This window comes from Seriola dumerili, unplaced genomic scaffold, assembly GCF_002260705.1.
Source record: "Seriola dumerili isolate Sdu_G_001 unplaced genomic scaffold, Sdu_1.0 BDQW01000091.1, whole genome shotgun sequence".
NCBI classification, from domain to species: domain Eukaryota; kingdom Metazoa; phylum Chordata; class Actinopteri; order Carangiformes; family Carangidae; genus Seriola; species Seriola dumerili.
The window spans coordinates 4,773,403-4,798,136 of NW_019174346.1; the positions used below are offsets into that span (position 1 = coordinate 4,773,403).

General features: G+C 40.2%; 1 protein-coding gene across 1 annotated transcript; it reads left to right on the forward strand.

Moving 5' to 3' along the window:
- Positions 1–391: 391 nt before the first annotated feature.
- On the forward strand, positions 392–18,217 carry umodl1 (uromodulin like 1). Its single transcript, XM_022746101.1, has 17 exons — positions 392–467; positions 751–993; positions 1,274–1,432; positions 2,249–2,376; positions 2,631–2,817; positions 4,697–4,837; positions 5,740–6,012; positions 10,479–10,736; positions 11,624–11,736; positions 11,828–12,047; positions 12,804–12,941; positions 13,036–13,868; positions 14,021–14,181; positions 15,257–15,493; positions 16,744–16,900; positions 17,062–17,146; positions 17,724–18,217. Exons 1-17 carry the CDS (start codon positions 392–394, stop codon positions 17,909–17,911), a joined length of 3,597 nt encoding a protein of 1,198 aa, XP_022601822.1. The 3' UTR covers positions 17,912–18,217.
- Positions 18,218–24,734: the final 6,517 nt, after the last annotated feature.

Consider the following 24,734-nt stretch of genomic DNA (forward strand, 5'->3'; position numbering starts at 1 on the left):
TACAAAAATAAAAACAAGGCCTGGTAGTCCTTTGTGAAAATCATGTGAACCAAAGGTTTTTCTCTCTGTCGTATACAGATTGTCATGATGCCATACATGCAAGAAATCAAATTGTTTGAATATTCTAATATACTTGCAAAAATTAATGTAATGTTAGTGCACTGACAATGTAACTCCAAATAATCATATTCATCTAATACTCACCCGCTGGCTGCCATGATTTTGTGTTCCATCAGGGACTGATGGTGCAGCGAGGGGAGGAGAAAGACAGAGCCACAGAGGAATTGGTCTCTGAATCCACCCTGAACAGTGAGTTAGTATCATCTCAAAGAGAAACATGCACGTCCAATGTGGTCGTTAAATATAGGGTTGATATTCTGATCTGTGAAAAATGAGTTGGATGCTCTCCATCTGGGTGGCTGCGGCTCTGCTGGCTCTCTGTAGGGGACAAAACACTGTGTACGAAGGTAGGCCTCTATGCAGATGACGCATTAACATGTAATTGATGTGTTACCACAACAGAATATGGTGTTTATGAGAATTTTTATTTTCTAGTTTTACCTACAGTTTGTTTTTAACATTTGAATGTCACAAATGATCGATGTTTTATACTTTATGAGCAAATCAAAATCAAGGAGGATTGATAGTGACAAACTCAAAATGTAAACTCTGATGTCATTATGCAGCCATATACTAACTACCAAGGATTATTATTCAACAACAAAATTGACAAAATACATTTTACTCCAGGAAATGGTCTGTCTTTATCCGGCTACCATCTATGTATTCACAATGAGACGAGGATGGTGAGTTTCCTGGCGATGCATAAGGTCCCCTACACAGCGACAAAGCCTTGTGGCGGCTGGCTTCTCTGGAAGACATGTACAGTCACACTTTACCGAATGATCTATCAGACTGAGTACAAGACGGCGATGGAGCAAGTTACCAAGTGCTGCGATGGCTACGCACAAGTCGGTCGTTACTGTGCCCTGTGTGAGTGTACTGCACATCATTTATTTCTAGGTTTGAAGATGATAGAAGAGCAGAAATTGTTCTGTTTGCTCTTGGATTTGAATTTTCTTTGTGTAAGAAATATTTGATGATATAACATCAGCACTGTGCGCAGTAGACAGACAGCCCAGATGCAATCAGCATGACCTTTAAGTGTGTGGTGCTGTGTGCAAGACACCAGATGGAAGCGCAGAAAATGCACTGCTACAAATGTCTTGCTGCTAATATATGGCCTGTAACATGTTATTTCCTTTGAATGAAGCTGTAAACAGGAGTGGGGAGTTCATTGCCAAACCAGGCTCCTGTCCAACTGCAGATGGACTGTATCCCGGATCTGAAGACTGTGAGTGGGACATGGACTGCCCAGGCTGGCAAAAATGCTGCCAGAGATTGGGTCGCTGTTTCTGCAGTCATCCTGCAAGTTAGTATACATCCTAAGTTGTTTTTATTTCTTATTTAACTGCTAATATGGTTTCTTAAGTAAAGTCACGTGCTCTTATTAAAGGGTCCTTTCACCCAAATATTAAAAAATCATGTTTGTTAACGTGAGCCTTTTTAAGTTTTGCTCTGCAACTGTAACTAAAATGACATTTACAGCATAATAGCTCAAGTTAGAATGTAGTATAACAATAGTGCAAGTAGTGAGGAGTTATAAAGTTGATGACCTAAAGTGTGACTTAGTAATATTGGTTACACATAAGCCACTATAAGCTGCTGGTCATATCAGTCCAGGTATGGCTGAGTGTATTGAATTGAACAAAGGTATGTGAAAACTGATTAGAATACATTCTCTTGTTTTTTTGTTTTTTTTTAATATTAGTACCTCTACTGTTACTTTATTAATTTTTCACTACAAATAAATCCACACATTACTACACACTAGGTGGGGGAATGGGTTACATGTTTTTTCTTTTTGCTGAAGAGTGTAGTAGTGTTTCTTGGAAGAGCAGGGATGATCTTTTGAAGTTTATCTGCACTATTCTGTCTGTCTAATTTCAAATGTGAAATTTGGTGGATATTTTCTTAAATTCTTCATGCATATTAAGTTTTTATGATCAAATGAGTTGTACCAAGTTCATTATATTTTATGAGGGGGCAGGTTGTTGCAGTTTTTTTCCAAGTCATGGAGAGGGTCCAAATTTTTAAGGTTTGGTTTTTCATACAGCCCCAGAAACCACAAGGTTAAAGTGTTTTCTTTGTGATTTGGATGAATTGACCCTTTTAATTTAACTTTCAGACTCAACTAATTACTCTGAGAATGGAGGATCCCGTTTGAACGCAACAGTGACAGTGAAGACAGATTACCAGCAGCTGAAGCTGAAGGATAAAGGACTTCTGAATCACACACGATTACTACAAGCAATGGTTACTACTAATACTAATGTTAATACTACTACTGCAATTAAGACTTCTGCTGCTACTGTATATAAAGCGACTACACTAAGGCCATTGGCCAATTATTGTCACTATTAATGTCGTGATACTGAACTCTGATAATGCTGTTTATTGGAAAATTAAAATACAGAAGAAATACCAAGGCCTCATCTGGAGTTAGGCTAACTTTTCACTAAATTCACTAAATTCACACTAATTATTTTTTGTGTCTGTATCACAAATAGGTGACAGGAGCTTTGCAGTCTGATGAAGTTTCAGTGTATTACCTCAGCTCGTGGCCTGTGCATCCATACAGAACTGCTACCTCACTGCTGATCGACTGCAACGTTACTCTGTCACTGTACAATGTCACATCAAAGCTGCATCTTCTTCTCAAAAACATAGAGGAGGTGTCATCTGTAACTGTGGAAGGTGAGGAGACACAATTATCTGTCTCTGTGAAGCTATTGGGGCTTTTTTTTTTTTTTTTTTTTTTTTTCAGAGAAATGACATTCTTGTAGAGTTTTGAGGATGATTCATTCTGCAAAGAACACAGTGTTCAGGAAAGAATTACTCAGTCGCACCACAGTTTCCTTCTCCCACCACTTCTATTTGAGTGACAGTCATATGTGGGATGTTTCCTGCAAAAGCGGAAAATAACACCAGAGCGAGTGCACACACACACACACACACACACACATGCAGATATTAATCATGAACCACTCATACTTGTTACATTTGCACAAAAGTCACATTAACTTCACTCGTTCAAACATACATCAATTTGCCTTCAAAATGTTCTCTCACAGATAATTAATTTCCTTCTCTACAATTAAGATAATGTGCTTTGATTTTTTTTCGACACCTCTGAATTACATAGCCTTTACACGTAAGATACAAAGAAGACAAGTGAGTCAAGTTCGGTTCATGCATTGATTGTGTTTGAAGTATTTTTAACTGAAACCTTTACAGTAGATTAGTGTGTCACTAAATTCATCATCTAAATGTCTTTCCCTATAGATTATGTTTTAGGGGTATTGTCTATTTTAACAAACATACATGTTACTTTCAATTTTTCACATTAGGTCTTGTAAAATATTACTCCTTATAGAAACACAACCCTAATTCAACAAAATACAGTCCAGACCACAGGTATTTGGACAGTTACATGTTTCCCTTTTGGTTCCTCAGGCTCTGAGTTTCAGCACAATATTACATATTACAAGAAAGTGCCAAGTCTCACCTTTAATCAGAGTAGGTTCACATCAATACTGAAAGAACTGTGTGGGAGATTTACCCCCTTTAAAGCATAGTGCCCAAAGTGTATCGGTTCAGATGTAATTGGACCCGTGGATAGAAAATATTTCTTGGGCAGCTTTGTGTCATTTCAACCTTGGTTCATGCACAGACGAGCTCATGTGGTTCAGAGCTGACTGAGAGTGGAGAGTTGCCATTTAGATTGAGGTCAACAGTTGGGTACTTTCTAAAAAGCAGGTGAGCATGGGTGAAAAACGGGAAAATGGCAAACGAGCTGGTACACAGAGGGGCACAGGCTTTATGGTTGACCAGAAAATCAGTTGCATTGTGAAGAAAATAGTAATGTTTCCTTGTCAACAATCAAGAGAAGACTCCATGACCAAAACCTCGGAGGATTCAGCGCAAGGTGCAGACACCCTGCTAAGACTCAAAGACAGAAAGACCAGCCTGCAGTTCACAAAAAAAAGAAAAAAAAAAGAAATCAACCTCTATCAAAATGATGGAAAGAGAAAAGTGTGGAGACAGTTAATGACCCAAATCCACCACCTCATCTGTCAAACATGGCTCCAGTGGAACTGACACACTGACATTTATTGATGATTTCACTGCTGATGAAAGCAACAGGATGAATACAGAGGTTCACGGGAGCGTTCTGTGCTCAGATTCAGCCAAATGAGCTTGAGCTGAGTCAGTCATCTGATCTCAGTCTGATTAAGCTGCAGTCCACCTGCTAAAGACCAGACCAGACTAAGACAGAGACAGGACCTCAGTAATTCACTGCAAAGGATTTTACACAAAATATTAAATATGATGGTTTTATTTGACTTTGTGTGTATCTGCCCAGTTACTTTTGAATCCCTAAACTATCTCCCACACAGTTCTATCTATATTGCTGAGACTTGGTTCTTTAATGTAGTATCCATGATTTTATCACATTGAATGTGCTGAAGCTCAGAGCCCGAAGAACAAACGCTGCAAACTTTACGGTCTGAACTGTACATGTTATTGTAATTCCAATTCAAACCTCTTCATATGTCTGTATCTCTAACTGCAGATGTAGATGAGTGTGAGGAGTCTGCTCTCTATCAGTGCTCCCCTCATGCAGACTGCGACAACACGGTGGGCTCCTATCAGTGTACCTGCCGCCAAGGATATATTGATGTTGATCCTAGCAACCCTGGAGCCCATTGTACAGGTGAAACTGTGTGTGTGTGTGTGTGTGTGTGTGTGTGTGGATAAATGATTGAGTTCCATCACATTCTGTGAGGTACATCATCGTTTAAGAATTCATAACATGATAAACGGACTGCACAAATATAGCGCTTTTATAGTCTTAGCGTCCACTCAAAGCACTTTACACTACAAGCCACATTCGCTTTTCTATCACACACACACACTCACACACAGATAATACATCGGGGGCAATTCAGGTTTCAGTATCTTGCCCAAGGAAACTTCGATGGCGGGAATCGAACCATTGAATTTCCGACAGTGGCCCCCCAGCCCATCGATCCATGCCACAGATATTGTGCTTATAATTGTATATCCACATGTGTATATACACAGCACCACTGATACAGAATCTGGATATTGCATCCTGCCTTACTTTTATCTGAGACTTCAAGTTAGAGTCATCATTTAATAACATGACATGGAGGGAACAAGGTAAAAGAGATCCAGTCATATTAGGAGAAGATGTTGCTAATCTGCTCCCAGAAATACCGTGATAGGCTTTCCCACATCGAATACAGGAAACTCCTTTTCTGACAAAGACTACAAGCAGGAGACACTTCATCAAAGAGTTTTTCACAATTGTGTGCAGAGCAAGATCAGAGCTGAAGATAGAGAACCAAAGAGTGAGCTGGAATAAGTTTGCGTGGGTTTAGCCTTCACCGTCTTATCAGGATCACATCATAGCAAAAGGTCCTTAGCTTCTCAGTCTTGCTAAAAGGTGAAGCTGGGTGAAGGTTAATCACCTTCACTGACGACTGTGTGAACAAGAAAACTTCACCTCGAGGCAGATTTCGCATATTTTTACACACAGAGGCGCTAAAGCTTAACTTGATTTCAACATTGTTCTCTGTCCTTTCTTCCTAGCTGATGTCAGGTTGTGGACCACCACAGAGACCCCCGTGACCTACCTGCCACCCATGAACACAACTTACACCCAAACTTCCAACACCACACAGGACCCTCCAGACATCAGCACCACTGGTGTCTTCAACTCCTCTGAGATCAGCATGACCACAGCTCTGAGTAACACCAGCTCTGTCCTTTATAATTCATCACATGCTCTGCCGTGGACAACGTCTGCTCCATCTGCCAGCATGAGCTCAACTGTGGAGTTACCTCTGCCGACAACCACATGCTGTAAGAAACCTTTCATTTCTACCTCAAGGCTGCGTAAGTAGGAAGTGTGGTGTCATGTTGGTGAATATGCTAATCTGCATACATATGTGGAAATCTGTCCCACAGTCAACAAAACACACATTTTCCAAACCAACTTTGGTCTTTATCTTTCAATTCTTTTCTCTTGTAAAACCAAAAAAACACTGTTTGAAAACACAAGTGATAAAGTATAAATCTCACTTTTGTGTTGCTTGCCCTTCCTCTCCTCCTCTCCCTTTCTTCTTCTTCTCCTCCTCTTCCTTGTTGTTGTTCTTCTTCTCTGAATTACAATGCATGGTAATGTGTTATACTTAAGCAATATCACACAAGGGAGTGATGTACTGAATATCAGCAGGGCTGTGATTCAGACATAGACGGTGATGGTGTGATGCTTTTATACAACAGTTCTACGAGCGCCATATTAGATAACAGTAATAAGAAATAACAGATTATGATTTGTTTGTTTATTTCATCATTTATTTGGCTACGCCAACACAAATAGTTCGGCAATTGGACAGGTACTGGACTGTTGCTAAGCAACACATAAACATTTGCCTGACCTGTAGCCTGCTCACTAGCTTGCTACCTTGTCTACACATTACCTCAGGCCTGCTTCATTTTTGCTTTTCTCTAATTTGTTGAGGTCGGCTGACGTCATATGAGCTCACCTGGAGGTGTGCACAGCCATACATAATTTAATTCAAATGTTATTTCTGGAAATATTTAAATCTTTGCAAAGTTTGTTACAATCTAAGCTAGATAACGACCATTAATTAACGGTGAATAGAACACCTATAGTTAAAGTCCCAGTCCTGTTGTACTTGGAACTAACTGTTGTATAAATCTTCCATCCACCACTGACACAGATTTGTTTATTATGTTATAACCATTATATATATATAATGGATTGAAAACCTACATATCTAAGGCCTTAATCTCACCATGATTACCTGCTCTCTGAGGTTCCAATATCCTCCTTTAAACTGTTTAACACAACCTACCTTCTGTGTAATATAATGTCTCCCTTTAATGTCTGTATCCTATTCCTTCAGCCAGGCGTTAATTATGGCTCCTTTTATCAGTTTGTTGTCACATACGTTCAGAGCCTTCTTTGCCAATGTATCTGATTGTTCATTACCTTTATCACCCATATGAGCAGGGACTCAACAGAACTGCACTTCTATACCCATTTTTCATTAACTAAAAAGCATAAGTTATCATTTTTCGATTTGTCAGTCAGTCTGAAATGAAACCTTTTTAACCTTGTTAACATCCATACGGTGTTTTTTATATAATACACACCATATGAGCGAAACACGCAGTCAATGCCATGACTGAGTATTTCCACCTTGAATTGCAGTGAACAGTCTCATAAAAACATTTTCAGACAGCCAGGGTTTCATACGTCACAAACCTAATGAACCAAACCTGTCAGCTTGTGGGGATGGGCTTTCCATATCATATCGCCATAGCATAGGCCTACCCCTGATACCCATTCTGCTACAGCAAAACAAGGGGTATCAGAGGGGAAACCACTAATTAGTGGTATTTTGCAAGCTAGCTGCGTTAGCTAAGTCAGAGCTGGTGATTGGACCAAGGTTTATCTAACATTACCACCACATTATTAGCTGTTTGATAACATAGTTCAAGGCTCATGTTATCTATAAGGCTTCTGGCACATTTCTAACGTTACATAAAATACATTACCATTCTGCTACAGGTGACCCTGTGCAATGAGCTCTTCTTCGTCTTCAGTTCCCGGTTTGAACATGTATGGGTGAATTACTCCTATATTACCACTTGTCATTGTGTAGCCTACAGTAACTAGCAAAGTAGAAAACTAGCATTGTGTTTGTATGTTTGATGAACAGAGTAAGAGCTGCAGGTGAGTGGCTGAAGAACGGGTGCAGATAGTGGCAAGGCTAATTTACATATTCGTAGAGCCACAAATACTAAATCAGGCGAAGGTGTAGAGTTACGTCCAGCCCATTTTAAGACCATGAAGGGATTTTTTTCATGGGGAAAAAAAAAAATCTAAACATGTAATTTTGAAGAAGAGAGATGAGTTTTTATGGGTCTAATCAAGGCCAGGAAAGGAACTTTAACATTAAATTCAGGTTTCTATGGACCAGTTCCCACAGGCACATCATCTGGATTCTTTCAACCATGTGTATATATTGTCAAAAATCCATAGGATTGTCTTTGTGATAAGCTCCATTGATACACCCAGTTCAGGGCAGGAATGTTGCGCCTTTATTCCGCCTCGCCGTTCTTTATAAAAGGGGGATTGGAATTTGGGGTCATTGTTGCATTGTTGTTCCACCTTATGCCAGCAGCGGAGGTATTCACAGGGCTGGATCGACATCTGTGTGAAAGGTAAAGCTGGCATGCTGGGTAATGTGCCAACAGTGTTGTGTTACACATCGCGCCTCTGATTCCTGAATGCCGGCATGCCACACACGGGGGCGGGATTGTGCCGGCTTGTTTGGTTCAGTGTAAACAAGCAAAGGCGGCTTAATACAGGAGGATCTCTGTATAAAAATGCTATTGGTTATCAGCCCCCATTCATATCCACATGTATTCCTCATAGAGATTTAAAGCTTCTTACCATGAGAATACCGTGTGTTCTTTTCATCAAACATAACCTTAAATATTTGAATCCTGGCACTGTCTCTAAAGGTCTGTAAACAACATATAACATGATTTAGAAAATGAAGCCTTGAAACCCCAGTTATGTGACCAACGTGTTTGTGTGTTATTAGCTTAAGCACATTGTTTGTCTACACTTGTGATTTAGATGAAGATCAGATCACGTTTTATCATCAATTGATGCAGAAAATCATTTAATTCCAACATATTTTTTTTCTTTCCTACCAATACCATTCCTCCAAAGCTGTTACTATTCTCACCTGCTACGTATTTTAATAACTGCACATGTATTTATTTGACTGGGGCTCTTCTTTGGTTTTTCTGTTTTCCTGAGTCATAATCTCGTATCTTTGTAGTTCTCTCGCATCCTGGAAAAGCAGCACTTCTTTCTCCACAGCTGCAGCACTTCATTATGCCATTTCCACTACATTTTCTATCTGACGATTCTCTCTGCAGCATGAGCACCTGTCCTTTACTCTGCATTGTTCTGCTGTATGAATCGTATGCTCACACTTGAAACATCTAAGTAGTGGCAGAAAATATTCTCTCACTGAATAACTGAACATAGACCCAGCAAGAGTTTCTTCAGTAAGATGTTCTCAAAATGAAATAAGGTTTCCTCACCCTCCTTCTTACTAACGTACCTTTTAGCTGCAGCAGCTTTAACCTCTTTCTCTCTAAGTTCTGACACAAACGTCTTCAATGGACATCGACAGAGGAACACCAGATATTACTGCCCTCATTGGTACATATAGACCTGGAATGGGTAGCTTGACTTTTTCTCCATTAATCATTTTCTTGTTCAAAATCTTTCTCTGTCATTCTCAATCCTTTGCAAATATGAGTTTCTTCTGCTGTTCAAGTAATTAGCAAACTTAACTTTCCCAATCTCCTTCTGAATTGCCTTTGTGACTTCAACTGGATCCACGGGACTAACTCAGTGATTTCTTTACCTTCATTATTTTGTTCTGTGCTATTTCTTGACACTACTTTAATTTTTGACTGTGTGTCATCAGAATCGTCACTTGAACCACTTCATCTTTCAGATTTAGCCTTTTTCCTCCGTTTCTGGTGGTGAACCTGTTGCCACAGTTTCAGTTTTGAATGGTGGTCCTGAGAACTCAACACACTGCAGCATAAGAAAACACACGCAAAGGCACAAAGGTGCTGCAGATTCAGAAAACATATTTATTTAACAGGATATAACAAGTTAATTTTTAGCTTTAAAGTACCAGCGTGTAGGATTTAATGGCATCTAGTGGTGAGGTTGTAGGATGCCCCCCCCACCCTCCTTTCCAGGCGTGAAGGAGAACCTGCGGTGGCCTCTCTATAACCAGTGTTTGGTTTGTCCATTCTGGGCTTCTGTAGACACATGGTGGAGCAACATGACGTGCTCCATGGTAGAGGAGGCGCTCTCTCTGTAGATATGAAGGGCTCATTCTAAGCTAATGAGAACACAGTGATTCTTAATTTCAGCTTAATTTCAGGTGATGATACACTAATGAAAAGATGAATATTATATTCCATATCTGCCAATAGATCCCCCTTAAACCTCCACACTGGTCCTTTAAAGATCCTGGAAGGTGGATTTTGTAACTTTTGGAAAGTTACAATTCCGGTCATTGTGCTAAGCTAAGTGGCTGCTAACTATAGCCTTATATTTACCATATTGACTTGGGAGTGGTATCATTCTTTTCATGGAACTTTCTCAGTAAATGTGTAAACTGTTCCTTTAATCACCATGAACCAATGATAAACCTGTCCCTGTCTTTTTCCTCCTACCCACCACAACCTCTCAGCTCCTCCCAGCATCACCACCTTAACATCATCTAACATCACTGGAACCTCCTTCTGTGTGTACTGGTCCAGCCAGTTTCAGTCAAACCAGACCTATCAGGTTGCTATAAGCAAGGGGTCAGAGGACATTCAGTTTTGGGAAACCAGTCAGACCATGATGGAGGTGAGGGGACTGCAGCCTGGGGTGCTGTACAATGTCACTGTCACGCCTTGTGCCTGCGGAAACCAAGGAGTCCCCCTGCGTATATCAGTCAGGACCGGTAAGAACCGAATGCTCCAGTAGCTTTTAGTTTTGGATCTTCAAAAAAAATCATATATCATATATATACATACCATATTTAAGTGTCGTCAAGCTTCAACTGTGCATAGGACAGCTCTGTGATGAGAGTTCCCAACTAATAATACATTGTTACTCTTATCCTTAATAAGTTGTGTCATGGCCAACAAATTTTAATGATAATATTACAGGTAGTGATAAAGGAGATAAACTATTAAGTTATGGCTATTGCTTCAACATCAGATGGGACATTTTAGATAAATTTGAGATAAGTTGCAAAATAGGCAATTCCCCCCCCCGTGGAAATATTCCCACTCTGTGTTTTAGCAAAATGATGATTTTCCTATCTATTTATTTTGTTTGTTTATTTTTGGATTGTTTCACCCAGGTGCCGCCCAGGGGAAGTGGGTGGGGTGGGGCTCTAGTATTGGAGGGTTAAATAAAAACCCTTTGTCACGCAGCTGATGAATGCTGTGATGTAAATGGATAAATGAGAGCAGCATGTTTGTAAGTTGCGTTAAAAGAATCCATGTCTAACACTGTAGAGGGATGCTAGAACTGATGTTCCTTTTTTTGCTGCTGTTTTTTTTTCCTTTTTCAACCCCTAATACTGAGTGCAAAATCAAATCACAAAAAAATGATGATTTTCCCTCACGCAAAGGAGATGTGACAAAGCAGATTTTTTTCTTTTTTAAATAACTTTTTCCTACCCCAAGGGAGTAATGAGTAAAGTGATAAAATTTGTCCTTAATGTCTAATGCGTGATGAAGAAAACACATTCTTTAACTAGTAGGCCCGAGGCTGGTGAGAAGGCTGACATTTAGTTGTGGAAAATGTGTTTATTGTACCAAGTAAGTCTTTTCTTTGTAGATGCTCAGACTCTTGACGTCACAGCTCGACTTACCAACATCCCTTTCACTGCTGACCTGCAGAACACCAGCAGTCAGGCCTACCAAAACCTCAGTGCGAGTATTATAGAGGAGGTAGGTCTGTTGCAAGGATTATCCACCGACAGAATGTGAGCTTTAAAAATGCATCATAACTCTGAGTGATTCTCTTTTTTGTCATCAACAGATCTACCAGTCTCTGTCTCCAGAGATGAAGGCCATGGTGGATTCAGGCCAGGTGAGAATCGAGATCAGAAGCTTTTCACTGGGCAGTGTGGTGGTCAACTTCACCCTCATCTTCACCCCCATTCAAAGCCAAGACGTTAGTGATGTGTCCACGGCTCTGCTGAACTCCCTGATGAACAGCTCCAAATACAGTGTGGATAGAAACAACACAAGCATACATGGTATGTCTTTTGTATTCTCTCTATTCTAAAGGAAAAAGAAGAACTAAGGTGCTCTGTGAGTAACAAGTAACTTTCAGCAAAGCATTAGTTTAATTTTACATGTCAAGATTAGTTTAGATTTGTTATGGAGGATTAGTACTAATCAGTTTATGAAAACAGTTGTATAATGTCTTATTTGGAGCAAGCTTTCCAAAGTATGGAAATAAACCCTGATGGTTATCCTGGCTTTGGCTTGAAGACTTGGATCTGTGGGCAGAAGTTACACTGAGGGTATACCAAATTATGCTGTTGAATTACATTGTGAGATTATGTATTTTGACCATTTTTTACATTTTCAAATGACTTGTGAGACTGCAAACATGAACGTGCACAAAAATTGCTGGAGTATACCTTAAAGTGGCAACAACAATAATGCATTAGTGTTGCAAAAATAAGGACTACACATTTTTTTGTTGGTCTTTTCTCCTTTCACTATTTTTACAGCCTGAAAATATTTTTTCTGGATGAAAAATAGTGAGACCTTACAGCTCCTTTTGCTTGAAAAATGTGAGTTTCTTTCTGTGTCTTGCCATAAAGTAGTGACCTTTTTTGTGTCCAAAAACAATCAAGAGATTTCTAAAATTCAAACAAGCATCAGACAAACTGAAATGTAGTGTAGAGGCTTTGTCATATCTGGAAACCAGGAACATAGAAGCACAATACTAAAGAACTAGATAAAAACTGACTTACTGAGCCAAAATATTTTGTTTTTTATAGATTCTGATGAATGTTTGTCAGGGGAAAATGACTGTTCCCAATGGGCCATATGCACAAACACTTGGAGCTCTTACGGGTGTGTTTGCCTGGAGGGATTTACTGACAACAACCCAGGCAGACCTGGACGAGCCTGTCAAGGTAGGGTCTCACAGTGTGGAAGTGTTAGATTCATTTTTCACAGAATAACAGAATATCAATGCTTTTCGTAACAAGAATATCTTGTCTTGTGCAGCAATTTCTACCTTGGAGACAATGGCACCATCAGCGACACCCACAATATCTTCTACAGTTAGCACTACCCCTTTCTCTGTCATGTCGCCCCCAAACAATGATCCAGCGTTAACCACTGTAACCACCACTCCTGGGATAATCACATTCACTATACACTCAATAAATGAAATGGTCTCAACTACCACTCCAACAACAATGACTACTGCCCCAACAACCACTACTACTGCCCCAACAACCCCTACTACTGCCCCAACAACGATTACTACTGCCCCAACAACCATTACTACTGCCCCAACAACCACCACTACTGCCCCAACAACCACCACTACTGCCCCAACAACCACCACTACTGCCCCAACAACCACCACTTCTGCCCCAACAACCACCACTTCTGCCCCAACAACCACCACTACTGCCTCAACAACCACCACTTCTGCCCCAACAACCACCACTACTGCCCCAACAACCACCACTACTGCCCCAACAACCTCCACTACTGACCCCACAATCAACACTACTGACCCTACAGCAACCACTACTGCAATGACATACATGACTTCTACCCCTACAACCGTTGCCAACCCGACAACCACCCTTACCACTGCTACAGCTGCCATGAGAACTGCCACCAGTGTCTCTATGTTAAAGGGCGTCTCAGTCCAGTGCAGGGTTGCTGCCATCACTGTGACAGTTGCCAAGGATTTTCTTCTGAACAACACAATCAGGGAAAGCGCCCTGTACTTGGGCTTGCAGGAATGTGGCGTCAATGGAGGCAATGACACCCATGTCCAGCTGACTGTGGGCTGGGACGATTGTGATACCAGGCTTGTACATGTGAGTTTTTTTTCTCTTCTGAAAAACTGATGCTTTTGGGAAACTTTACTTGTGCTTATGTAGATTCTATGCATGATAACACTTTATCTCTACAACTGAAGTGCATTAACTCTGAAAAGAATTCAAACTGCTTCCAACATCTGGTGTTTTAGAATGAAACCTACTACACGGCATCTGTAACCCTGTTCAACACCATGGATCCATCCATCTCACCCAGTGGAACAGTGGAGGTGCCCAAAAAACAGTTGGAGGTTCCCATCATGTGTACCTACCTGAAGAGCATGCTTATCTCTGCTGACTTTGGCTCCATGGGGTACGCTTCACTTGCTGCCATGATAACTTTAGCATTTTTCAAAATAGCCCTAGAGCTGCTGAAGCAGTTGACAAACATGCACATGAAGAAATCAGCAGTCACTGAAGTGCACTGAACTCACTGTCATGTTCATGAAGCCAGTTTGAGATGACTTTTTGTGACAGAAGATAGTAAACTGTGGCCATAAAGGGATACACATGGGTAGCAACAATACCCTAGGCTGTGGAATTCAAACCATGATTGATTGGTATTGGTATGGAAGTAACCATTTTAGTCAAATTATGAAACGTTATGTCAATAACATTTGACTAACCTAAATGAGTCAAAAATATCGAAGTTACCTTAGCAAAAGTCTTCACAAGCTAAGACATTTCTTAAGTTGTAATGGTGCGACCTGATTGAGTAAATCATTAGTTTGAAACTAGTTAGTGGTTACTGAGGACCATACAGCCAAACTAAATAATAAATGAATGAATAGCTGGTGCATCACAGTCCAGTCTCCACTGGTTGTCTGGCATCTGGTCCCTGCCAAGAAATAGTACCAAATTCTCATATTGTTTGCTGATTTCCCCCTGTTTCCCCCTGGCTTTGTGCTAAGCTAACTGTCTGCTAGGTCTAATTACATATATTCCATACAGATGTGAGAGTAACCGTTTCATTTGACTCTTGGCGAGAAAGAGAATAGGTGGAAATCCCAGTAAGTCAAACTATTCTTTTAAAAATTACAGCTTTACTTTCAGGTTTGACTGAACACCCCAAAAACAATAATAATAACAAGTCAAGTATAATGGAGTGTGTTGTGGTGAGACAGGTTCTGGGTGTCACGTAGTCAGCCCATAAACTGTAATTTACAGAAAAATATCCATCCATTCTTTTCCACACATCTTTATCTGACTTGTTTCATGTTGTAGTCGATAAACAACAACAACAAGTATAATCTGAAGAATATTTATAATTTTACTTGCTTTATAAAACTAAGAGTAAAATTGACGAGTTAATAAATCCAGTCACATTTTTTACAATGTGTTCCACTTGTATTTATGGCTGAATGTACTGTGTTATCTCCCATCTCCAGGTATAACATGATCAAAGATGTCATCATGGGCTTGGGGTCATTCCAGGTGACGGTGCAGCTGATGAACGGTACAGTGCCTCTACCCCACAACTACAGCCTGTCCCCTGATGACATCGTGGTGGTGGAGGTCAGCCTGAACACCTCCTCAGAGCAGATTAAAGTCATCATCAACAAGTGCTGGGCCACTCCAACCCCAAATCCTGCAGACACCTACAGCTACACCTTCCTGGAGAACAGGTCTGCTTCTACCCACAGTACCATGTTCCTATCACTGTTGCTATTACTGTTAGGATTTCAGATAACCATACATGTACTCTTTCTCTCACGTTAATTACATATTTTATTACTAACATCACTATTACCACTACTTCAGAGAATCTCAGCCTTGGGACTGGGTCCCCACAAAGGGTCCTGGCAGACTTATAACATTTATGTATTATTTTATTTTAAAAAGTGTCAATATGTTATTTGGGTTGTATGAACAGCTCAATTTTACTTTATCCGTTGTCTCAAGATATCAAGTTAATTATTTTGTTGTCTTGGAATACAGTTGGTTTCTCATGATACCAGAATGATTAGCTTGAAAAAAAAGAAGATAACCAGATAACGATGGCTATCATGAGAAAACGACAATTAACCATCCATCTCTAGATAATGGGGGTAAAAAAAAAAAATTACTTCCATAGCCAGTCTTGACTTCATTTTTTTCCATGAAATAAATGATGAGCTCCATTCATGCTTTTCAAAATAAGATACTAAGGTAACTGATTTTCAGATCTCCATAGCAACACTCTAACTGCTGGGTTGCTGGGTGGTCTTTGGGACCTAAAAATAGGGTCACGGGCTAAAAAAGGCTGAGAACATGTGCACCATTTCATGTGTTGTAATCTGCCTGATAAAGATTCTGTAATATTGTAGCCAGACTGCCCCATGCTCTAAACATAAAATTCAGTATTTAAGCTTATAAATAAATTAAATTATAACAATGCTATGTTGTTGTTCCCTTAAAGGCATAGATCAACATTTTGGGAAACATGCTTATTTACTTTTTTTTGCTGAGTGTTATGAGAAGATTGATACCACTCTGTTACCTGTCTGTAAAATATAAAGCTAAAAGGTGTTGGCTGTGGCTTTATATTGTAAGCTCAGCATAGAGAGTGGTAGCAGTGGGGAACAGCTGGCCTGGATCTGTCTGAAGTCATAAAATCTACCTATCAGCACCTCTTCAGCTCAGTATGTAACACATTATGTTGTGTTTGTTTATTCCTTACAATCAGTATCAGTAACATAACATTAATAACTGTAGAGGATGTTGTTAGCGGAAGAAGCTGTTTACCCCTGTTTCCAGTTTTTATGCTAAGCTAAGCTAACCACCTCCTGGCTGTAGCATATTTAAAAAAAACATACTGTACATGAGAGTGGTATTGATCTTGATTCGATTTAAAAAGACATTGCTGGTTCAGTCTCTCATTTCCTTGTCTCCTCAGCTGTTCGCTGAACATGTACACCAAAGTGTTGATGAACGGAAACTCCAGCACGTCTCGCGTGTCTGTGCAGATATTCTCCTTCGTCAACCTGAATGTGATCTACCTGCACTGCCAGGTCCACATCTGTGTGCAGATTGGATCAGATACCTGTGTGCCTGTGAGTGCATCCCTCTCAAAAATAATCATCAATCACCTTGCAGCTTTTATAGAGTGGATGAATCTATCGTTGATTTAAGCATCTAATTGCTTGAATGATCAAGATTAGAAGAAGAAAGAAGAATTCTCTCCTTTATCATCTTTACTTGTGTTTTCTTGCAGGACTGTTTTCAAAGAACAGCTCGATCTTCAAACACGATTGGTACAGCCTTTGGTTCCTCTGGACCTCTGCTCAGATCAGCTCTAAGTGAGTATCTCTCCAGAGAATAACAGTGTCTATTATAAAACATTTCACACTTCTCTTAATATGTGTGGTTCTGCTAGAAAAATAACCATTCTTAGCTGAAGTAACAATGACTCTCCAGCTAATACTCTACTACTGGCTACTGGCTAGTTTTAATAGTAGAAGAGCTGTTCAAGTCCTCTTCATAAACATGAGTGTCTCTTTATTTTAAAATCCTAAACGGGCTGTTTAGCTGATAAATTATAGCAGCAGTGCTCCTGTCTCTATCATCAGTCTGGTGGAGAGGCAAGCTTAAGTAGCTTGATGGAAAATACACATTCAAAAACCTTGAACATGATAAAACATATTTGAGGTTTTGGGTATTGAGGTATTGATAAACTTGTGAGACTCATGGTTTAATTGAAAATTTGAAAATTTGAAAGATTTTGTTTTAATTACTCACCAAACTAGTCCAACTGTCTTTTCCTTATTATGTTTTTTTATTGACTTTTCCAATCCCTCTTCAAATAAATCCTCATGTTTTCCTGTTTACTGTATCTTTACTGATTTTACTGCTTTCACCTGACTCATGTTCTTGCAGCATTCTTGGAGGAGGAATACAACACTCTTCATATAGTTGGCTTCTCCTGTCTTGGAGTCGGTCTGACGCTCATCTTCATTATCGGTTTTGTGTGCCTTTTCTACTGCCAAAGGAATCGCATTGGACACTACAACTTCAGCGTCAAACCCAAGGAGGAGAACTTCACTTACCTTGTCTTCAACACCTAGGGGTGCAGCAGCACCCCCCAACCAAAGTCACAGGATTGGAAAATTGCAACAGCAGATAAATTCAGCAGGCTTTTACCGTGCAGTCGCCACTGGGTGTCACTGTTGCATCATTCACGCATTAGTTCGCACCAAATATTGCAAGTCTTTGCACATGAATCAATGAAGTACAGAAATTTACATTTCACCTGCCCATCAATATGTATTTAAAATATTAAAATGATAGAGTTGTTGCATGTTTGTCAAATATAGATACTACAAATATTTTAGAAATATTTATTATTTTATTAAATAACATACCATCAATACTATGATTTGTTACACATTTTAAAAGTCAAATGTTCTCATCTATATTTTGGCTTTAGATGTGAACAAAACATTTCACAATAAGAAACAAGAGACGTGGTAACGGAGAGGAAAGTTTGAAATTGAAATAATGTGCTCGGAGAACATTTTACTTAAGCTGTAATGTTAACTTGTAATTGCACTGTATTAGTTTGTATAAATGATCATGTTCATGTAATCCAATGTCCTTTAAATATACCAGTTACAATAATGTTCAGGCACAGTTGTTACATTTTCTTTTAGCTGCTATTTTTCTACAAGTCGTGCACTATTTGTTACACATCTGAAATATTCATGCTATTCTTACTTGTACAAACTCTTAATATGTGCTCCAAGTGCTGACAATAAACATGTTGTGTATGAACACAGACACTTGGGGGCGTTGGTGGCTCAGTTCTTCAGCTGTAAAATACAGTGCAAAATGGCTACCTGCATGCACAGAGACACAATGTTTACAGTGTTTACAGAGGACAGGAAAAGGTATCAGACGATATGAAAAGAAATTTTTTAAAACATCTTCATTGTTTGATTGGTCCTTGAGGGGAACGGCGGTGTCATGTCCTGCCTTTAATCAGATCAGTGGTTACTGAAAAAGATCTTTCACAGCTCAGCAGAGCTGAAGAGGAGGATCCAGCTTTTCCCTGCACTTCCCATAATCCCACATTGTTGACTACAGGGTCATAAATGCAGCTCCTGGATCGACAGTGAGGGGCTGAATACTAAACAGGAGAGGCTTTCTCTTTGAGAGGAGGTCCCTGGAGACCTGTGGTGAAGGAGGGTTTACCACCATCTGGAGGGCTGTAAATGCTCCGCCTCCTAATTAACCCATTCTATCCCACTGCCCGAGACCTGGCAACCTGTCTCTATGGCAACAGCCCCAGTGCAGGGATGGAGGGAATGATGGATGGAGAGAGGGAGGGAGGGAGGGAGAGCTATAGTGATCAAAAGAAGAGAAAGAGCGGGGAACTGTTTCAGTTCAAAAGCGTGAAATCAGCTGAAATGTGCCTTTATTATTGATTAAACAGCTTCTGTGTTCAGATGTGGAGATGCAAGTGTATGTGCTGCAGTTAATCTACAGTTGATGGCCTTGAATTGGCTTTTAAAAACAGCAGTGTGTGAGTGTTTCATAATTTACAACCCTCACAAACACACACACAAACACACACACACACACACACATACACACACACACACACACATACACACACACACACACACACACACACACACACACACACACACACACGCACAACTAGCCCCAATCCCCATTGTTAAATACAGAAAACAAGTGTCTAGGGAGTGATTCCTGAATTCATAAGTCAGCCCCTGGGGATCAGGGGTGTTTGCTGGAGGAGAAATTAGTTTTCACACTCTGCATGTCTATGTTCCGGGAAGCAGCAGAGCCACAGCCCTCTTAATGGCCGCAAAATGATCCGTCTCTACAGGCCTACCTCTTTCCTCCCCCTCCTCCTCTCATCCGTCTCTTTTTCTGTTCATCCAGGTCAGGGCGGCTCTAAGACACAGTCATTCATCATAGTTTATAGTCCATATGTGCATGTGTGTGTGTGTGTGTGTGTGTGTGTGTGTGTGTGTGTGTGTGTACGTGTATTTGTGTGTGCAGGATAAGCAGGGATCTCCAAAGACTCCCACACACACAGGTCATAACTAATTAAAGATCCTGACTGTGTTTTTATAGACCACCTCAGGACATTCCTCCCAGTACCCGAGCAGTGTAATGGATTGTGATCTTCAAACATGAGCAGTCTAATTTCACTGTCTGGAGAAAATCTCAGTCACCTGCTGTGTGACTTTTACTAGTCAGTCAATGAATCATTAGTACTCTCAAGTGGTGGAATAAACACATTTACTCAAGTACTGAACTTAAATACAAATAGAGTTACTTGTACTTTGCCACTTCATACATCTACTCAAGTACAATTCAGAGAGAAACATTGTTCTTCGATTTTACAAGGAAAACATGATGAGAATATGATAAACTTTAAGTATAGACAGTTATTTTGTTAGTTGTGTGGGATTTTGATTTTTAGTGAAATTTCCATGAAGAAGCAACTTAAATCTTAACGACTGACTAAAACACCATGTAACTTACAAGAGCAATTCATTCTTAATTGGAAGAGACCTGAGACCCGAGACCTGTAAAATAAAGTGTTTAAAATCAGTTATACCTCGACCAACTACAAAAGTAAAATGCTTTCTACACATTGATGCATCAACATGATAATCTACAATCACCAAGCTCTTTATGACACACACACACACACACACACACACACACACACACACACACACACACACGAATGAATTTCGGCAGCAGTGCAATGCATAAACTACATGCAGATCCAGGTCAGGAGCTTCAGTCATTGTTCACGTCAAACATCAGAATGAAGGAAAAAAATGCGTATGATTTCTGCTCAGGCAGCAGATGGTAGTTTCAGAATTTGACATCAACAACATGAATCCATGGACCCAACCTGCTCTGTGTCAACAGTCCAGGCTGCTGCTGCTGCTGGTGTAATGGGGTGGGGAACGTTTTCTTCTTAATACCAATCAGTCATGGTTTGAATGTCATAGTCTATCTACAGAGTATTGTTGCTGATCATGTTCATCCCTTCATGGCCACAGTTTACCATCCTCTAATGGCTACTTCCAGCAGGGAGTTGGTGGTCTGCACTCGTTGCGTCTGAAAACAGCTGATTTTTTACAGCCACTAACATGTTTCTCGATACTTTTATATACTTTTTTTTGGTGGTCGTCAGCACTACAGCAGTCAATGTGGATTTACCCCCGGATCATCTTCAGTCACTCAAACTAAACCACAACTAACTTACACATACGCACATACTATTGTCAAATCTTTCAAATTTATCATAAGAAATTAATAATAATTTTTATTTATTTATAAGATATAAAAAAAGAAATCTAAAAATGCAAATACTTCTAACTGGGACACTGAGCACATTTGTTTCACCTTCTTTCCCCTTCATTCCTTCTCTTCCAATCAGAGGGAGGTTTACAGCCAATCCCAGGTTGGTGCCACTTTTCCTTTCACCTTGCTGTCCCTTCCTGAACCCAACAGAGGAATTCTTCTCCTTACTGAGGTGGAAAGTTTATGACAATAAACCACCTGATCAAATGTCCCTCTTGGATGTGATGATTCCTGGATGTCAGGTCATATTTGCGGGAGATTTCCAGGGATTGATCAGACTGCAAAGATTCTTTACCAGGAGTATTGCAGGCGAGCGCATGAGTGAGATATGTGTGGGGATGTTGTGTTTCTATCCTATACAAACGTGTAGTGATTATGTATAGTATTTAGAATTACTTCATGCAAAAATGTAAAAAAGCCTATGGAAACACATCACCTCTTTCTCTTGTAATGCAATTTCTGCATGTCAGTAAAGAAACTGTGAAAAGGTGAATTCAGCGTAGAACAATGTGTGTTACCAGTTGTTAAAAACATATAGTGTCATGGCAAAACTAACAGACAGAAATGCAGTATAGATCTTCTGGAACAGACTGTCCCTCTGGTGTTTCTCAGGTATAAACACTGTAACACAACAGAACTGATGGTGGTCTGCTCTCAGCACAGTCCTCTGAGTTTTGAATTATTTGTGAGTGTTGTAACAAGATGGCTGACTTGCTGATTAAGACTGACAGTTTGAGTGTTGCTTCCCCTCCCCCGCAGCTTGTTAAAGACAATAGTCTGTCAGTGCACAGTTACACAAATCCCAAACATCTCCAGCACCAACGCACGTCGTGACGAGACTCCATCACTGAATGTTGCATTTGCACATGGTGTGTACATTTGTACGCATGTGAATATAGTTGCATACATTGTCACGTACAGCAGTAAGGAGAGGAGCGCGGCCTAATGAGGAGTAAAATGAGCTGCGACAAGGAAACAGCTTATCTACAATAAAACCTCAAACCAGCCACTTCATTGAGTCCCCCTCCCTCCCCTCTGCCCTGTCTCCTCATCTCTCTCCCTCTCTCTTACATGCTGAAGTGTAAGACATGAATAAAATATGAATACCTGCCTTAATGGGGCGCTCAAAAAGGTTGCCAAAAATGGCCTCCAAAAATGCTGCTTGTGCTTTTTAAGGAAAGAAAATAATCCATCGCTCTTTCCATTTTGTTGTTGGTTAGGGTTTCTGACAGGAAGTGCAAGGCAACCGGTTCCCTAGTTTTGTCCAGACTCATGGTTGAATAAGCAGAGTGGTTTTATAATGGACAAGTTCTAGTTCCTGACTTGTCTCACTGTCTTTTGTTGGATGATGTTGGATCTGGAGTGTTGCCTTTAATACCATTTTCTAATGTATCTAAATATGATAATACCCACATTAGTGTTTAAGTAGCACATCACAATATAATTTAATCAGTTTGTATGTCCCATCGAAGCCAGTTATGAAAATATCAGCAATAGTTAAAGGTCCATGGTTCTAATCACTGGATCTATATTGAGCAGGATAAATTCATGTGCATTTCATTGTCTTTGAGATTTAACTTGCAGGAAAAGAGGTCCTTATGTGGTGTGATAACTCTGAGGTTGATATCTTGCTCTAAGAAAACTGACCCTCACCTGAACGCATCTTGACGTTTGCTTGTTGACTGGTGCAAGGGGTCTCCACCCTGTCCACTCCCTCCCCGACCCAGACCAGCAGGCCTAATTTTCGATCTCCTGTGAGCCTCTGGCACCACCACAGCATCTCTACGTCGACCGGACCGCCACAGCTCCACGGGCCGCAGCGGCTTTCCTGTACCTGACGACCTGGTGCTTTCTCTAAAATTGCCAAATTATCGCAGCTTCCACCAGCTGCTCCCACCAGCTGCTCCCAGGTTGTGGTCAGTTCTGTTTAGTTCTATTCTTATCATCACACCTTTCCACACATCCTTTTCAGTAATAACATAACGTTCTTCTTGTTGTTGCTTGACGTTGTCCGATATTTTGTAATTTGTTGAGAATTTTTAGTTGTACTGAACAAGTACATATAAAGTTTTCTGTTTTATTTTGCTACCTGCTTATTAACAGTTAATTTCCCTCCAAAAGGTAAAAATTAAAAGTCCAGGACTCTTCTTGGAAAGCCACCAAGAGGAACTAGTCTTATAGTGTTATTATCCTGACACTGACACATAAAACCATCTGGGTGGAGGAATGGTTGAATGGTATGTGCAATAACTCCGAGAAATAACTTCCTACAACACTGTCAGACTCATGATGGATAGTTTAAAACAAATGGATCATAATCTATGCAGCAGAAGCAGAAATCTTGTCTTTGTTATTCCACACGCTCCTCTTCCTCGTTAAAACCTGCATTGATACAACGCCAGCGGTTCGGTCAGAGATTCAGGTGTGTGTTATTCTAGTAGCAGCTGATGAAGCCTTGAGCAGAGAAGATGAACGGGTCACACAGGTCTGGTAAGCTCACGGCTTTCAAACTCCAAACTTCCATAGATATTTTTACTTTTCAAACTTGTAGTCTTCAGACCCAACTGATGCTGACTCGAGTGACATCACTTGAGGACATTTATCAGACGTCACCACACAGCTCCCTTCAGAGACACGAAACGCTTTAGTAGTGCTCCCCACGCCTGGAAACAGACATTGATGCGGATTGTCACTGGAGTTCCTTTTTAAAACGAATAAAAACACAAAATAAATACTAAGAATTTGTGTCTGATATGAAACTTTGTGAGATTTCATCTACACACGATGTGTCCGTTCTCAGTGTGTGTGAACTGGATCACGAGTGGCTTCCAAACTAGTTGCTCATATGAATGTGTTCAAGTCAGATTTAAGGTGAACACAGAAACTCTCCAAGTGAAGAAACAATTACACAGAAACAAACTTTTTTTGAATGGAGAAGACTTTAAAACGTTGGCTTCTTTTGTTAAACCAAAAAAAATGGTTATTTCTAAAAACATATTTGAATATGATGTAAGATATCATTCATTTTCATTCATTCATTCATTGTCTACCGCTTATCCTCTAGTAGGGTCGCGGGGGGGCTGGAGCCTATCCCAGCATCCTTTCGGGCGAGAGGCGGGGTACACCCTGGACAGGTCGCCAGTCCATTGCAGGTAAGATATCATAAAAAGTATAATTTTTTTTTACAGATACCCAAACGCAGGTATCCTTTCGGCAGAAGAGACGATTTTATAACTTTGTCACGTCAAAAACCATTTGTCCTTTTTCTCTTTTCTGTCCCAAAGTTTTATTTCCTGCAACCAACAGAATTCAGGAGTCCTCTCCCGATGCAACACGCTGAACTCTTCATCACTTCATCTCTCTTCATCATTTCGTACTCTTCTAACCCACTATCTGAACACATCTGACCACCATACAACACACATTAAAATACAGTATGGCAATCTGCAAGTTATGCTCATTTATTTACACTAAAACCGATCAATGTACAGTACAGGTTTTTGTAATTGTAGTATAAGCACTTTATGGTGTGAT

Excerpts from the sequence above, each read along its gene's own strand:
- umodl1 (XM_022746101.1), top strand. The coding sequence starts at position 392 with ATGAGTTGGATGCTCTCCATCTGGGTGGCTGCGGCTCTGCTGGCTCTC. Across the intron at positions 2,818-4,696 it reads GTCATCTGTAACTGTGGAAG|ATGTAGATGAGTGTGAGGAG; the intron begins GTGAGGAGACAC and ends CTCTAACTGCAG. Across the intron at positions 15,494-16,743 it reads TACACCTTCCTGGAGAACAG|CTGTTCGCTGAACATGTACA; the intron begins GTCTGCTTCTAC and ends TTGTCTCCTCAG.